The sequence below is a fragment of the Cyprinodon variegatus genome, unplaced genomic scaffold, assembly GCF_000732505.1.
Source record: "Cyprinodon variegatus isolate N-32 unplaced genomic scaffold, C_variegatus-1.0 Scaffold605, whole genome shotgun sequence".
Lineage (NCBI taxonomy): Eukaryota > Metazoa > Chordata > Actinopteri > Cyprinodontiformes > Cyprinodontidae > Cyprinodon > Cyprinodon variegatus.
In genome coordinates this window covers 315389-332134 of record NW_015151058.1, presented here as the reverse complement: position 1 = coordinate 332134, position 16746 = coordinate 315389, and the positions used below count along the sequence as shown (strand labels likewise).

The 16746-nt window shown below is 38.5% G+C and overlaps 1 protein-coding gene across 2 annotated transcripts in view; it reads left to right on the top strand.

The window, feature by feature from the left end:
• LOC107096194 (DENN domain-containing protein 3-like) overlaps positions 1 to 13999 on the top strand; it is a 34726-nt gene extending 20727 nt beyond the window's left edge. For both annotated transcript variants that reach the window (XM_015392744.1, XM_015392745.1), the window contains exons 20-30: positions 196 to 375; positions 453 to 623; positions 1740 to 1869; positions 2116 to 2223; positions 6563 to 6660; positions 8833 to 8987; positions 9827 to 9893; positions 9998 to 10070; positions 10169 to 10278; positions 10379 to 10516; positions 13343 to 13999. In XM_015392744.1, the coding sequence (XP_015248230.1) occupies positions 196 to 375; positions 453 to 623; positions 1740 to 1869; positions 2116 to 2223; positions 6563 to 6660; positions 8833 to 8987; positions 9827 to 9893; positions 9998 to 10070; positions 10169 to 10278; positions 10379 to 10516; positions 13343 to 13564 (1452 nt within the window). In that variant the 3' untranslated portion in view covers positions 13565 to 13999. The remainder of the gene's footprint in view (positions 1 to 195; positions 376 to 452; positions 624 to 1739; positions 1870 to 2115; positions 2224 to 6562; positions 6661 to 8832; positions 8988 to 9826; positions 9894 to 9997; positions 10071 to 10168; positions 10279 to 10378; positions 10517 to 13342) is intronic.
• Positions 14000 to 16746: the final 2747 nt, after the last annotated feature.

Below are 16746 nucleotides of genomic sequence, written 5' to 3'. Positions count from 1 at the left end.
TGGTAAAACCCACAGCCCTGCAGTTTATATGACGCAGAAGAAGAAAAAGGTTCGGTTGTGTGAATGCATTTGCACTGATATAGGTGCACAACTTCATAGGGTTATTAGAAGAATTTGATCATGGATTCTTTGATTTTTTTTTTCTGGATGGATAAAATAAAATAATGGTATGATTTGTTGTGTATATTTGCTAAGGTGAGTCTGCCAGCATCTGTGTTGGAGCACATTGATGCCACCGAGTGCGTCTTCAAGCTGTCGTCCTCTGTCAAGACGAGCCGCGGTGTGGGCAAGATTGCCATGACTCAACGGCGACTTTTCCTGCTGACCGACGGACGACCAGGATACGTGGAGGTGGCGCAGTATCGGGATCTAGAGGTGAGAGGATGAACGGAGACTAGACAACACAGCCGGGTAAACAAATCCAAAAGCTGATGATGAGCCTTCATTGACAGGAGGTGAAAGTGTCCTCGGCTCCCTTCCTGGTTCTACGCATCCCCAGCCTGAAGATTCGTGTTCATGGAAGGAAGGAGGCGTTCGAGGCAAACCTGAAGACAGAAACTGAGCTTTGGAATCTGATGGTCAAGGAGATGTGGGCGGGGCGAATGATAGCTGACCAGCACAAGGTAAAGACTTGAACTGGGAGGGTCAAAGTGCCATAAAATTAGTGAAAAGTGGGGAAAAAAATAACCCATCAAGATCAGTCGTTGAGTTATTTGTCACTTTTTAGTGTGTGTACGTATGTGGGTCGGTGGGTGGTTGTGTAGCATCAGAGCGACCATTTTTCCAATTTAACCATCACCAAGAGGACCAGTTGTTGTAAAGTGAGGACATTTTTCTGGTCCTCACGAGCTATTTTGCTTTTGGTTAGGTTTGGGGCTAAGGTGTCAATTGGGTTAGGGTTAGGTATGCATTAGTAATGGTTAGATTTAGGGTTCGTTTTGGGGTTAAGCCATAGAAATGTTTGAAAATGAAAATCAGTTGAAGTCAATAGGAGTCAACACATGGTCCTCACTACATATAGCAGAACAAACGTGTGTGTGTACACACAGCTGCTTTATTGAACTTCAGTGACCCCTGTGGGTGTGCCTGAAATTCTATCGGGCGAACACAACCAAAGTTCAGCAGAAAGAGGTTTTCCTTTTTGAAACTAGACAGTGTAGTTCCAACGTCCCCTTTTCTGACCTCTTTCATCTGTTACTGACTTGCAAGATTTGTAAAATTTCAGTTCCCCTTAAATGTCCTCTGCACGTTTAAAAAGTCATTACTAATTTTCATCCTGTTCACTTCATTCATAGGTCTTACTGTAGTTTATCACATCAATAAACCTTAAACACAGCATGTCTTTTACCTTAGTTATACCTTAGAGTTATGTTATTTTTAAGTACTGATATATCTGTATATATCCTATAAATTGTGATTTAAGTGAACATATGCTGCACTTTTCTGCCAATTTGTTTTGCATCCTGGTAATTTAATTATGTTTTCAAATTGGGTTATATTTTTTATATTTTTTCCCTTCTTGTTTAAGTAACCATTTCTTAAGTTGAAAACAAACTACTGTAGACGGAGCTGTTAACTGTGTACAATCAGGTGCACAGCATGCTGTTTCATAATCATCTGCTACAGGGATGTCCCGATGATCCCGATCTACAATATGTACTATAAATCAAATAATTTATGAAAGATGCACCAAGGGTTCTTTTTTTTACTTATTGCATTTAAAATGTGTCCATCTATAGGATCCACAGTATATGCAGCAGGCTCTGACCAATGCCTTGTTGATGGACGCTGTAGTGGGCAGCCTTCAGAGCAGTAAGGCTATCTATGCTGCTTCTAAACTGGCTCGCTTTGACCGCATGAAGCTGGAAGGTAAGATGTGTTTCTCTCTTCCTCTGGCATTTCTACATCTGTTTTAGTTTTTAATGGAACTTTGTCTCAGTCAGTTTTAAGAGTTCTTTTTCAGTAATGTAGCACACATGCTTAATCATCTTTGTCTCTCCATGAGTCATCTGAGGCTTCTTTTGTTTCCCTTAAGGAGCTTGGAAATTTTCCCCGTTTCATCATCATGTAGTCATCCCATTAAAGGTTCATTAATTCCTTTCTGTGTGTCTCCAGTTCAAATGATGGTTCCCACAACTACTGCAGAGACGCTGAAACATAAAATAAACCCTTCAGTGGAACTTGCTGCACCCCAGGCTGTAGATGTGTTGTTGTACACCCCAGGTACCCACACAAATACATCCACACCAACAAACACGCATGCACAAACCTGGATGAATCCTTACTGAGCAGTCTCTGCAGCATTCCTGGCAAGTTTCAGGGCGGTCGGATCTCTGATCGGTAGATCTGAGAATGTGAAGCAGCAGAATTGCCTTGCATCGTGGCAGCAGCCCAACTATTAATGAACATGAAGTTAACCTGTCTTTTATTGTCAGCTGTTACAGTAATAAGTACGTTAGAGTGCTGGACAAACATTTTCCCAACCGTACTTCCTCCTTTTACAGTCCTCCTTTATTAAAAAACTGCAGATGTGAAAGAAATGTATAGATATACTGTCAATTAGGGATACTCCAGTTTACATTTTTTCACCCTGATCCAATAATTATCTAAACTTAAAGTCCCTCTTTGAGGAGAAATCAGTCAGCATGAGGTTTCTTGATCTCTTTGAACATATTGAAAGCACAAAAAAGGGAAATTATTTATGTTGAAGAACATATAATTTTTTTATCAAATAAAGCTACAGTTTCTTTTTCTTTTTCTGGAAGCAGTTAAAGCTGCAGTCATCAGGAGCCCATTTTCTGATCTATTTTTTCCCTCCTGATCCAAAACAGCTGATTTAAGTGAAAGATGGATTTCTGCATAATTTGATTGCATGTGGACGTGTTTATGGAACACTGAAATCGATGTTCTTAAAGTTGCATTACAGAAAACATTTTGTGCTGCTGTTCTAAAAATAACTTTAAACGACACTCCTAACTATACGTACATTTCTTCCTTGGCTAGATCAGGAAAAGCTTTTGTTTTTTTTCTCAAGTTTTCAGGAAGTAAAAAAAATCTTCCCTCCACTGTTTTTTGTGCCTTTTGAATTAAATTACAGAAGATTCATATTTATTTATTGATTGTTAAAGGTACACTATGCAACCGGTGTTGATTTTCCAGCGAGGCTCCCCCCAGAGGGCGAAAGTAAAATTGCACTGTCGTAAATATGCACAGCTGTTCTCCTGGTTTCTCCGTCAAGCCAGGCGCGGTTGTTTTGAGCTTAGCAGCGAATGACTAATGCTGCGTTCACACTGGATGTAGCTGGCGCGACAGAAGCAGCGAGTTTACATGCAAAGTCAATGGTTGATGCGCGTCAAGGCGTTGCAAAAGGTCCCGCGGCGCGTTTTGAGATGCAGGCGCAGCACGTCTGAGCAGCTGAAGCAGCGCGTTTAAGCATCTGACGCAGGGAGAGAGACACAGCGCTGATGATCACTCCTCTTAAACAGTTTATTGACGCCTAAATTAACTGAAAATGCAGAAATCTGCCGGCAGAATATGCAGTTTGGATTATTTAGATGAAAAACACCTACCAGCTGCCGCGGTGAACTGCGAGGAGGCAACCCGGCCAGAGGCTGCTGATGACGGGATCCCTGCTGTCGGCGCATACCTAGTATGTGGGGGTCTGAGCGGCTCCGACAGAAAAAATATGGAAGGCGGGATAATAATCTGAATGAACTGACTGCACTGATTACGTTTTCAGGTGTATTTTCTCACTTAAAAACATATTAAAACTACTTTATTCCCACTGATCACAGCAAATATAGCTGCAAGGCAGAGAAAGGATAGTGAAGCTCCGTCCAACGCGCGTCAGACACACTTTTGCACCGCGCAGCCAGAGCAGCAAAGCTGCTTCAGCCACGCGTCAGAACTAACTGGTACAAGCAGCAAAAAGGAAGCAGCAGACGCGATTTTGCTGCTTTTGCTGCGTGAACGTAGCATAACTGCACAAAGATTGCCACTGTGCTAGCAACAAGAATGCTTTTAACTGGGGGGTGTAGCAGTTCTCGCCGTAAAGCAAGACTGACTCTCACGAGACTTCTGAGCCTGTGGGTGCGGGTCGGTGCTCCTGCAGTTGCAAGTGCAGTATTTCCCCCACAGACCACCAGGGCGGCCGAGAATACCTTTGTTCAACCTGAAATGACTCATTTAATCATCCATAACGTTATGGAACACATTAATTAACTGAAAAATGTTGCATAGTGTGCCTTTAAGGACACAATAATTTATGACAGTAAGGTACGTTCACATCAAACATGATTTGAAGCGAAGGATTTCCATTAAATCTCTGTAGAGGACGGCAATGCCGCATTTTTTAGTGAATTCTGCAATATTGATCACCGCCTTGCCTGTGAGTTAAGCGAGGCATATTCATAGGAGTTGAAAAATCGTAACTATGTTTTCATTCACGTTGCAAAATCTAATCTAGGATTACATGTGGCTGTGAGCTACAGTTAAGAAGGCAGCTGAGACACCATAATGGAAGAGAGAGAAAATAATGATGACAAAGGATAACGTAGGGAATGCTCTTAAGACGTTTTTAGATGACTTTTAAAAAAGTAGTTTTAATTAATCCCTTGAAGGACTGTTTCGTGGTCCTACCTACACACCTACCACTTGATGCCTTCTCTCCCTACCTCTGCCGCTCTGTCGACCCGGCTTTGCTCAGGCTTTGCTGATCCCCCACTTTAGTTCTTAAATCTCCCACAGATTGCTCAGGTACCCCGGCGGGTTTTTCCAATCTGCTCCCTTTTCTTGTGTTTTTGTATTTTCATCTTCCGTATGATAATTCCTGACATTTTGACTCAAATTAATTCATAATTTTTATAGTAATCATGCTAAACAACAAACCAAAAACACCCGAACATACACACCTTATTAACGGAGGTAATAAGAACAGTTGAGTGTGTCCCAGATGTATGAGAATGTTCTGATTAAATCTAAAGGCTCTTTCCAACTGAAAATGATGGGTTAATCTGCTGACAATTAGTATTTGGTTAACTTCCCATTGGCAAATAAAGCTGGGTTAGCATTGATGATGTAATCAATGGAGAGGAATATGGAAGCGGACGAAGGTGTAGTCGGTGTGCTTTATTGTTCCGCTCTTTTATCAGTCCGATTCCTTCTTACCAGTAATCCGACATGTTTATCGAATGTAAACAGAGTTATTTCAGCTTGCTAGATCAGATGCGACTGGCACTGTGGGTTGACGTCCATACAGTATGTTTTACTCCATGGTATCACTTAAATCAGCGGGTCGACCCGGCTCTGATGGTCACACTGTATGCGAATGGGAGCCGAGTCTTTTAAAGGTGATTCTAAGCAGGGTCGCCCTGACCAAATCGTTTGACCTGGGTCAACACGGGTCATTGAGCTGTTACCTCTAAAAGCCGATTGCGGGTTCAAACACGGTTTTTCAGCAGGTCGGAACGGGGTATAAGGGTTTAATAGATATTTACCACTTGTGCTTCTTTTTGAACATACTGAAACTTTACTACCATATTTGCACAGGTTTATTCTAACCTTTACTCTAATCCAATCAACTTTAGCTTCCCATCAGTGGTTGTTTATCACTTCTGCTTTTTCGTAAAAGTTCAAAAAATATCTGAAACCTGTTTAAGGTTGTTTTTTATGATAATTCTTTTAGTAATCATGCGAAACAACAAACCTAAAACACACGAACGAAAACATAACCATTTCGACTTTGTGTAAGAGTTTCTTTTGTATTTGGGTCTGAACCGTCTCTGTTCTATCAGGCTGCTGATAATTCTTTACCGGCAAAACTAAACTTCTGTTGCCCATAAAACATGACGTGTGAGTTTCTTCTTGTCTTTGTGAGTGACACACTGCTGCATTATGGGGCAGGAAGGCTAAAAAAAGAACAACAAAAGCTGTGGCCTTTAGTTTGCAACCATCTGGGGCCACTTAGAAACAAGCTGGTGGCAGACCTACCACCAACTCAAATACACTCATGTGAATTACAAACACTACTGCCCCTCTCTAGCAGCCCTCTCTTTGGTGAAAGGAACACATCTAGCTATTCATGTGTGTCTCACCGAGCTAGCCTCCCCTGTCTGAATATAGGTCACTGAGTTGAGTTTCTGGCCCAGGACCAGTTTTTTCACTCCCCCTTCAACCCTGACCACTCCCTTCCTCCTGTGTATAAGTTTCTCTCTGCTTTGCTCCCTTTATGAAACGTCGAAAGTGTTTCTCTCTTTCTGTGTGTCTTTTTCTCACTTTTTTGTTGCACAGCAGCAGTAAAATATGTAGGAAAAAAATCTGACGGTTGGATGAAGTCTGGGTGGAGTCAGTGTTTTAATTCAAACTGGATATAGGTCACTTTTAAATAGTTTGTGGTTCAGATACTTTCCCACAAATGACGACTTCATAAACATTTCCACTAACCTTATTCCTCATGGATTTTTTATAAATCTGTTCATGTCCAGGTTTCATTGTAGAGTTCCCATCAATGCATCCATTTATATCAGGATATATTTGCTTAATATTGTTGGTATATGTGTTTCAGGTCAGTTATGGGTGTCTGTGGGTGGAGGAAAAGTGATGGTCTTTGATGCATCCAGCTGGTCTCTCATCCAAACCTGTCAAGTTGGGAATGCAAGACTGGTAAGAGATGCCACCTGAAATCTGAAGGCAGTTATATTTTACATTGGCTACCATTTACAATCTCTTATACCTTTAAAAAAATAATTTTTAAGGTCATTTCAGCCACAAAAACACAGGAAAGTTTCGCCTACAAGGAATTCAGATGCAAAGACCATTTGAAAACAAAAGAATAGATTCTCCCCTGTCAATAATCTCATTCATTGGATTTTCACTTTCTTTGTTCTGCCAGAGGGTGTTAGCTTCCTGTCAGTCGAGGTTCTACAATGCAGGGACAGAAACAACTTCTGTCCGTTAGTAACCTTTAATATACGTTCACTCTACAATGTATCCACTCTAATAAATCTCTATATATTTATTTTTATAATAAATATCTACTTTTACTATAAACCATAAACTAAATTGGGGAAATAGAGAAAAAATTGCAATTTCCCCTTAAACAATCTTTTATATGCAAGATTTTTTTAGTTGTTGGTTCTTGTTTCAAAATCTGGATGTAGAATAGTTTTTTTCATTTATTATTCAAAGCTGCTAGAAACCTGCTTGATGATGGACTCTGTGAAACTGATCAGAGCGAAAGTAGATGGAAATAAAAACAAACGGGTGTTGTTAAAAATTTCGGCTCCTCTGCCTTCACACCCACCCATGACCTGCAGTGACATCCCGTTCTTAATCCTGTCATGTGATATCTGGACTCACATTTTAGCTTTTTCTAGTTTAAGCTAATCTTAGGAGTCTTTTCACAAGATTTAGAAGCCTGATAATGAAAACTTTTTTTTTTTCAGGTCCTTAAGAAGCTCAAATGTGAGGTCAGACACTGATGCTGGAAGAGAAGGATTGGCTTTTAGTCTTAACTCTATTTCGTTGTGAATCTTGCTTTGTGCACTTGTTTCCAGCTGCACAATATATATAGCTAATTTACTGCTTTTGCATTATCATTCTATGCAATAAGTGTATTTATAGACAGTTTTCTATAAAGGCTCTCTCTATAGTTATTGTACATTGCCTGTCCATAAACGTCACCCTCTTAGTTTTAAAACCAAACTGCTGTGTTGGTTTTTTTGTTTCAGCAGGCATCTATTCATTTAATCTTTTACTTTTAAAAGCATTAATGCCAAAATAAATATCCTCTGATTGTGAAATATGTTCATCCGATTTAGAAAGGATAAATGGCTGACACCCACCAACCAAAGAGAAGATGTAAGGAGAACGCTGAAATAATCAATATTAAACTATTCCAACCTTGAAAGATCTTCGAAAACCGTTATCTTTAGTCAAGTTGGTCCCATAAATGTTTAATGATTTTGATTGATGGTTATTTAAATGTTTGTTAAAATCAAATTGTAAGAAAATAGCAGCAGTTATGTTTTAACAGAAAAAGTAAGAGTATATCCATGCATAATATAAGGGACGGTTCATTAAACTGGGATTAGATGACTTTAGAAAACCAATGATCACTTCTTCTTAGGTCTTCTTAGAAATAACGTGTCTCATTAAATATGATAAATATTTAACTGGAGAAATAAAAAGTAATAAAATAGAGAGGAATCTCAATTTGGTGACTTGGATAAGAAAAGAAAGGAAAAACTTGGCAGCATAGTGTATATTTTTGTGAAGCTTCAGGCTTTAGGATTGGTTTTCCATCATACACATGCTGTTGAAATCAGAAACAGGTGATGCTGTTTTACATCTTCCTTTTTTTATTTAATTTTTCTGTTTGTTTTTTTTTTTTTTTTCATGCCAGGATTGTCTTCAGACTTGGCTGTTTTTTCTGTTGTTTTTTTTTTTTTTAAGTGAGGTAAATGTTTACAGAAGATGTATAGAAATACCTTAGGGCTGTGTTAGTCACCTACTCCCACTTCAAAAGCAAAAAGAAAATCATTGTGTGTTTTCTAAATAATTATGCCCTCTAGTGGAGAAAATATGTATTGATTGTGCAAAGGATTGTTTCCCTCTCATTGGATTCGATTTCAAAGAAATATATATTTTACTTCCATTTTTTTTTCAGAAATATATTAAATATGATTCAAACTAACCTGACAACACTATAGACACAAAAACCTTTTCAACTGAGCACATTTCTGGACAACATTTTCACTTAATTTCCCCTTAATTTGTATTGATGATACTGCAGAGTTATCCCTAAACCAATCGGCTGGGTTGCTGTTTTTGCAGAACTGCATGCTGGAAGTTGACAGAGACCAGGTCTGGATGGGATCTGAGGACTGTGTTATCTACATCATCAGTATGGTCTCCATGGTCTGTAATAGACAGCTGACTGAGCACAGGGCAGAGGTCACCGGACTTGCACTGGACACTGAAAAATACAGGTAACATCTTATATGACTTACAAATACAATTTTTACCTCAAGTTAAATGAGCCATAGACGTAAGGAAAATAACAGTCGTTTCTTCAATAAACAAAACTAAGCATATATAAAAGGTCTAAGTTATTGAGTTGTTTTTTAATACAGTTCCACCTAATTTAACATTTAAAGTCTTTTTTATTGTGGTTTAAACCTGCCTAAAGGTTCTTATTACAGTACTTGTCATCTATCATATGAGCCACAGCAAACTGCATATTTTATTTTCTTGAATATACATCTGAAAAATGTGGCATACATTTCAGCATTCTGTCCCCTTATCAAAAGCAAGAAGCTCACCATTACTGAAGATTTGCAGGAGTTTGTAATGTGACATATTTTGGTGAATTATTAATGACACAATTTGGATCTTTCAATTACTATCTGGACCTTTAAGCTCCAAGAAGTTCTGTTTGTGTCCTTTCATAGGGGACTATGAGTAATGCGTTTGCTGATTTTTTTTATTTTTTTGTTATTCTTCTCTTTAACTGTCCATCTTTCCAAAAGAATCTTTCATTCAAATTGTTAAATTTCCCCTTTTTGCTTTTTACAAATGGGCATTAAATATAATTGGACATTAAAACCTTGAAAATACATTTTTGAAACGTATTCTATTATTGATGTTTCCCCAGATAGTTTCACAGTTTAGAAAACCTCTTTGGGATTCAGAAGCTGATGCTTTGATGGTTTAAATGTTTAGATGTCCAACTTTAACTTGTAACACATGTTTTTACTAGTTAATACAGTGCAAAGGTAACGCATACGGAGTGAATAACTCTGGATAAAATGTGTGCTGTTATCTTCAGCCAGAAGGTGGCGTACTCCTGCAGTGCAGAGGGAGCGGTCATGGCGTGGGATGTCTCAACTCTACAGGTCAGGAAAAAATTAATCAAAGAAGAGATGTTAAAAAAATAATAATGGTCACGTTTTTCCTAGCTTTCCACAAACACTCATGTTGTGGATTTATCTTCCTTTAGGTGAAGAAACAATTTCGTCTTTCCTGTGATCGTCTGCAGTCTGTCAACAGCTGTGGTGGAGCTCTTTGGTGTTGTATGTTTCTTCCCTTATCAAAACATGCTAAAATGATGCGCAGTTTATTTATTTAGTTCTAAATAACTTACTGTAACTCATTTCCCCCCTTCCTAAAGGCTCTAGAGACAGTATAATGGAGGTCTGGAGGAACGGTTCAATAAAACAGCGTATACATCTGCCAGAGCATCACAGAGTCACCTATAGCTCCGCTCTGCTCCTACCTGAGGTAATTCATAGACGTGTTGTTTATCTTTCCTTTATTCGTGTATTTTTAGTGAGCAAACATTTAACTTCCTGTTCATTGTGTTTTCCTGCGTTTGCAATAGAGTGAAGAGCTTTGGAGCGTGTGCTTCGACTCTGCAGAGGTGTATATTTGGCACATTAAAAACGCCGTCAAACCTTTCCAGCGGGTGATGCTGCAGGACTGTAGTGGATGTTACTGCATGATTCAAGTCAAAAACCAGGTCAATATACAAACATATCCCACTTCATCCTGCACAAATGTAGCCAGTGGTAGAAATTCTATTGTTACTAATGATAATAAACAGAAAAATGTAAAGAAATATCCAAATAGATCATTGTATATTTTCAGCAATTCCCTCCATATTAAGATAGCATTCATTTGAAATGGAAAACAAACCATTTTGTGATTAATAGAATAGAATAAATTAGAATAGAATTGAATAGAATAGGGGATTATGGAAAATGGGGCATAATATTGTCAAAATGAGGGTGAAATTTCAGAACTCATCTAGGTCTGAAGAAAGATTCCTTTTTTTAGTAGAGGCTCTGTAACCTTTCTTTGAAAGGACACTGCTGTATAAAGGATGGTATCATCAGCATACCATGCTAATGGGGCTTCTGTCATTTATTTGAGAACAGAAAAAGAAAACCAGGTTAAACTAGATCAAAGGTCTGCAACCTTTTTAGCCCAAAAAAGCCACTTTTGGAATCGCTGCAACAAAACAAGATTAATCAGGAGCCATAATAAAGATGGTACAGACAGCTGAGGAAATTCAATCGAAATTATATAAATTCAGAAGAAAAATTAATGTCTGACCTTTACTACAAAATATGTCCATTGGTTTTGTTGAATTAGACAAACTACAGTAAGTGAGCCATAATTAACAAGAAACTAGCCCATCTTATAATATAAACCACATCGTATGAAAATATATAGAAGAGCCCTTCACCCCTCACAACCACATTGAAGAGGCCAAAGAGCTGCAGGTTGCTAAACCCTAAACTAGATCCTTGGGGAACAGCAATGAAAGTCTTGCTGAATTTATTTTCCACAAACAAAAATTCAGTCAGCTACACCATTTCTAGAACATGTTCCAATGGTCTAGGGCGGAGGGTAATTCTCAGAGGTACTGTATGGGGCTTGCAAAAGTTTTGGTTAATTAGACTTTTTTTTAAGACAATTTTTTATGTTTCCCCACTGCAATTTTTTCCACTAATTGAAATGTCTTTCAATACACATTAACATAAATTCAACACACTGTAGTAAACAGATAAATGGAGGCAGAAGATGTCTTTCAGTCATCAATGCTCACATTCAGCGACACACAGGAGCTCTTTCAAGCTGGGCACCGTTTCATTCACAACACCTGTCCCATCAACCAGGAATTAGAATCCAATTCAGAAATACTTTAATAATCCCAGGGCGAAATTACTTTCGTTACATGAATCCATCCATAGAGTGACTATAGGACCAGTTTGCTATAACATAATTTCATATAACATATATAATTAGGGGGTCCCCACTCCATCTCGCCATCAGTTTGGGGGTCCTTGGCTTGGAAAACTTTGAAGACCCATGGTTTAAGATATAGTGCAGGATTTTTTTACGAATTTTTGAAAAGACCTGCCCTCTCCACTTTAAAAGGAAATGGACATGCACAACCCTGTACCAGCTCCTGAGAGGTAACACCTGTTAAATGCATGTGAAAGCATGCACAAGCACATTTCTCCTCGTGCACGCTCTGTTGCTGTTTGCATCGTTCATACAAGCTTACTTTCTAAAAGAAGATTTGCAATTTACCACTATGTCAGACTTACCGCCGTGTTATGCCAAGAAATACCTGCCTGCTGAGAATTACCACTGCTCTCTCACATTGATGAGAAAATGGATTGAAATATGAACGAAAAGGGAACTTTTAAACAAATTCTTAATATTTTCATATTTCTTATACACGAATGCCCTAAAATTGACAGTTTTGTTTTGCAGATAAATGCAAAGAAATTCCTGCCTTCTAAGAATTACCTCCCCTGTCGCAGGAGCGTGCATCGCCCTAAACTCTTGCTCATTGATGAGAAAACGGATTGAAATGTGAATGAAAAAGAACTTTTAAATATTGTTAATGTTTTGTCAGCAATTAGATAGAATGGTGTTGATAACAAAAGCGGGAAATAATATCCACTGAGCAGAGACTATATTCATCGGACACTGACTACAGCACATAGACTAAAACAAGTCTCCATACAAGTAAAAATTGCATTCATTCGACTTTATCTGTCAATCAAAACTCTCAATTTTAGGGCATTCATGCATAAGAAATATGAAAACATTAAGAATATGTTTAAATCTTCCCTTTTCGTTCATATTTCAATCTGTTTCCTATCAGTGTGCAAGAGGGGAGGTAATTTCTTGGCATAGGATTAGGTGAAAAAGGGGACAAGCCTTACGTGTACATATCACCTGAATAATTGACAATTAGGACAACCACTTATTTAGATGATCCACCTGGGAAAAAGAAAAACTTTCACTATACCTTCAGCTTAAAAGGTAGACCTTTTGATGTGACAAACATATTCTGGAACCGTCCATCCATCCATCTTCTAACACGCTTAATCCCAAGTGGGGTCGCAAGGGGTGCTGGTGCCCATCTCCAGCTGCCTAGGGGCGAGAGGCGGGGTACACCCTGGACAGGTCGCCGGTCCATTGCAGGGAAAGACAGAGACAAAGAGGACAAACAACCATTCACACACTCACTCACTGTGGAAGGAAGCCGGAGAGAACCCACGCATGCTCAGGGAGAACATGCAAAGTCCATGCAGAAAGACCCTGGACCAGGAATCGAACCCAGAACCTTCTTGCTGCAAGGCAGTTCTGTCTATGTATTTGGATTTTTTTAAAGCACTTTGCAAATCAACAAATTATAAAATTCAGTACAAAAACATTGATTCTCACAGTATATACTCAGTTCAGCAGCAGTTTCTGAGCTACAAAATAACCTGCAGTCTGTCTAGAAATATAAGCCACTTCTTCTCTCTGTCTCTCTGACCAGGTTTGGGTTGGAGGTATAGGACGCAGTTCTACCAAAGGGAAAATCTACATCCTGGACACGGAGCGTTATGAAGTCCTGAAGGAGCTCCATGGCCACATCGACAAGGTGACGGCGCTCTGCTCGGCTGAAGACCGGTACGTCCTCAGTGGATCCGGTAAACAGGACGGCAAGATCGCCATCTGGAAGGTGGAGGAAAGGGTCCCGGATTCAAGCAATTGTTAGAGCGGCTCTAAATTCTTTTAAAACTCATCTTGAACTATGAAGGAGGAAAACAAATGAAGGAAATTTCAATAAAAGTTGATAAACTGCCTGTAAATGAAGGAATCCTATGTGAAGCAATGAGGTTACATGAAGTATCAGCATGTTTGAAGCTATTCAATTAAAAAATACTTTATTAATCCCAAAGGGAAATTAAATGTTGCAGTGACCCATAGGTTACTTTTTATCCAGGTGTTGTAAACTGTTGGCAGGAAGGATCTTATAGAGGTCTGTCTGGCAGTGGATCTGGAGATGCCTCTGACCGAAGAAACTCGGTTGTTTAAAAATCTTCTGAAGAGGATGCTCTGTTTTCCATAATTTCCAGCACTTGATGAAGAATTCTTCTTTTAGAAATCTCTAGAGGTTCTAGAGGAGTTCCTAGAACAGAGCTGGCCTTCTTTATTGACCTGTTTAGCTTTTTTAAGCTCTAATACTGTTACCCCAGCAGAGGAAGAGATCACACTCTCCACAACAGACTTATAGAAGATATGTAGCATCTTGCTGCAAACGCCAAAGGACCTAAGCTTCCTTACGAAGTGCAATCTGCTCTGTCCCTTCTTGTAGATGGCCTCATAGTTGCATCTCCAGTCTAGTTTGTTGTCCAGGTGAACACCAAGGTATTTATATACCACTTCAGGGTTCAAATTTTTCACATTTCTTCTGAAATCTACAATCATCTCCCTTGTTTTGTTGACATTTAGAACTCAAGAGTTTTTCCACACCATACCACAAAGCAGTTCACCAGCTCTCTGAACTCAGCTTCATGCCCATATTTGATGCATCCAATGACTGTAAAGTATTTCTGCAGATGAAAGAACTCTGTCTTGTACTAAAAGCCAGAGGTGTGCAGAGTAAAAAGGAATGGTGAGAGTACTGTCCCCTGTGGTGCTCATGTGCTGCTGACTACTTTATTGGACAGCTGAGCCTTTCAGTCTAACAAACTGTGGTCTGTTTGTCAGGCAGTCTTTGATCCAGGCGATTGCTGATGCCTCCGCCTGAGTTTTCTGGAGTTTACCACAAAGTAAGTCAGGCTGAATTGTACTAAATGCATTGGAGAAATCGAAGAACATGATCCTGACAGGGCTGACAGTGGGTTTGTTGAAGCTGGTGTATGATGGCATCTCAAACTCCACTGCGATAAATATCCAAAAAGGAAAAGAATGTTGGTGAAAATCCCTCCAGTTTCATAGCATTCAGCATCACAGACTTAAAACATCGGGAAAAAGAAACTGATCCATTATTGGAGGAATTAAATTTCTCTTAAAATAGAAAAATCAGAGGCAAGTTAACAGAGATGCTATTGTGCCTTTCAAGACTTCTGTTAGATATGCTAACAAAACTGACACTTTTAGGCTTAAAATGAAGGATAAACGACTGAATCAATGCTGTCTGCCGATGGTGTTTCCCGCTAAGTATCCAGACTTTACGTTTGTGTTGATTCTGTTATGCTACAGGAAATCTGAGAACAGTATGTGACTTGGCTTCACCTCATGCTGTTTGCTTGACGTGTAAATCTGCAGCTTAGAGGAGTCGCACTACCATGAAAACACAGCAGAAGTTGTAGATTTCAGCAGCACTGCAGGAAATCCCCAGAAGAGGTTTGTTCTGACGGAAGCTGTGATTTAATAGGAGGATGCATGGTGATGGGAACTGGAGTCGTCAGATAGACATACGTTAGAGCATCTCGAGAACTCGTGTTTCCTCCTGCCACAGAGCCTTGGAAAAATATTCCTACACCTTGAACCCTTTTATATTTTGCCAAGTTACAGCCTCAAACATTGATGTGTTTTATGAAAGAAGAATTATCTCTATTTGAGAAATATCTCAAACCTTATCTGTTTGAGGAAGAAGCATCTTTGAGCTGGAATTGTAGGTCTTAACATTGACTAGGCTGTTATAAAGCTCTATTGTATGTTCAAGGCTTCATCCATCTTCCTATCAGCTCTTACCACCTTCCCACTCCCTGCTGAAGATGAGTTCAGGTGGTCAATAAAATCTTTTTACATTTATTTTATATAGGAATAAAATCTAAACCCACTTTACAGCTATTTACTGCTATTTCAAATTGCTTTATCTTATAAAATGAAAATACGTGCTTCCATATTCCATATTATTTTGGGGTGCAATATTTTTAATAAGTTACAGTAGTGTCATTATGTTGCAGGCCTGTACAACTTAAATCATTTAGATACATTTTAGATATATTTATTTTTCCATAAGACGTTTTACCCGTTGGACCAGTCTTAGTTCTTTCTTAAAAGGGAAAATAAATGGTTGCACTCACAAGGTTAACCTTCAGCTGTTTATTTGTTTGATAGCATGACTGTAAATTGCTCCACATGTATGAAGATATTTATATTCCTATGTCACTTAATCCTGCCCAGTGCCTGAGATCAAAGTTCCTCTTCATTATTTTGTATGTGTGTTCTATGTAATTGAGGAAGTTCTATTTATATGCATTTTTACTTTTTCACCAACTTTTAAAGACTATATCTGAAAATGTTATGACCAAGAGTATTACTATCAATTATTACACATTTTTGAACAGTAGTAAAATACTTTTTGAAATAAAATGTTGACTTGCCTGTGATTATTTACCTGATTTTGGGGATTATTTTGCACTAGCCAAACCCCACCAGGGGTCTGCGACTTCCAGAGCTGCAATGGGATCTTCAGATCTTCTACAAGGGCTTTTGATTTTTAAAAGGATTTTAAATATAGATATAATAAAACTTGCAGTTTTTGGTAGTTTAAGATAAATATCAGATTAATACTATTAACTTAGGTTTAAGTGTGGGTGGTTAAAATATATATATATATATATATATATATATATATATATATATATATATATATATATGAACATATAACTGTGGTAAACCCAAAATGAAATAGTAATCAAATTGAGAAAACATAACTAAAATGGGAAATGTATAAAAGTATGATAAAGTTAGTGCTGTGTTTAAAACTGTTTTAAGAGACATACCTGTTATGGAAATTGCTGGAGCTTAAACAGTTCTAAGTTTAGCAGGTATTTAAATAATTTCTGTTAACTACAGTATGAAGGATTACCTCATTGGCAGCAGAAATAATTGTCCGTTTCCTGCATTAATTAAGAAAGAGTTTATTTAAACACTTTGTTAGAA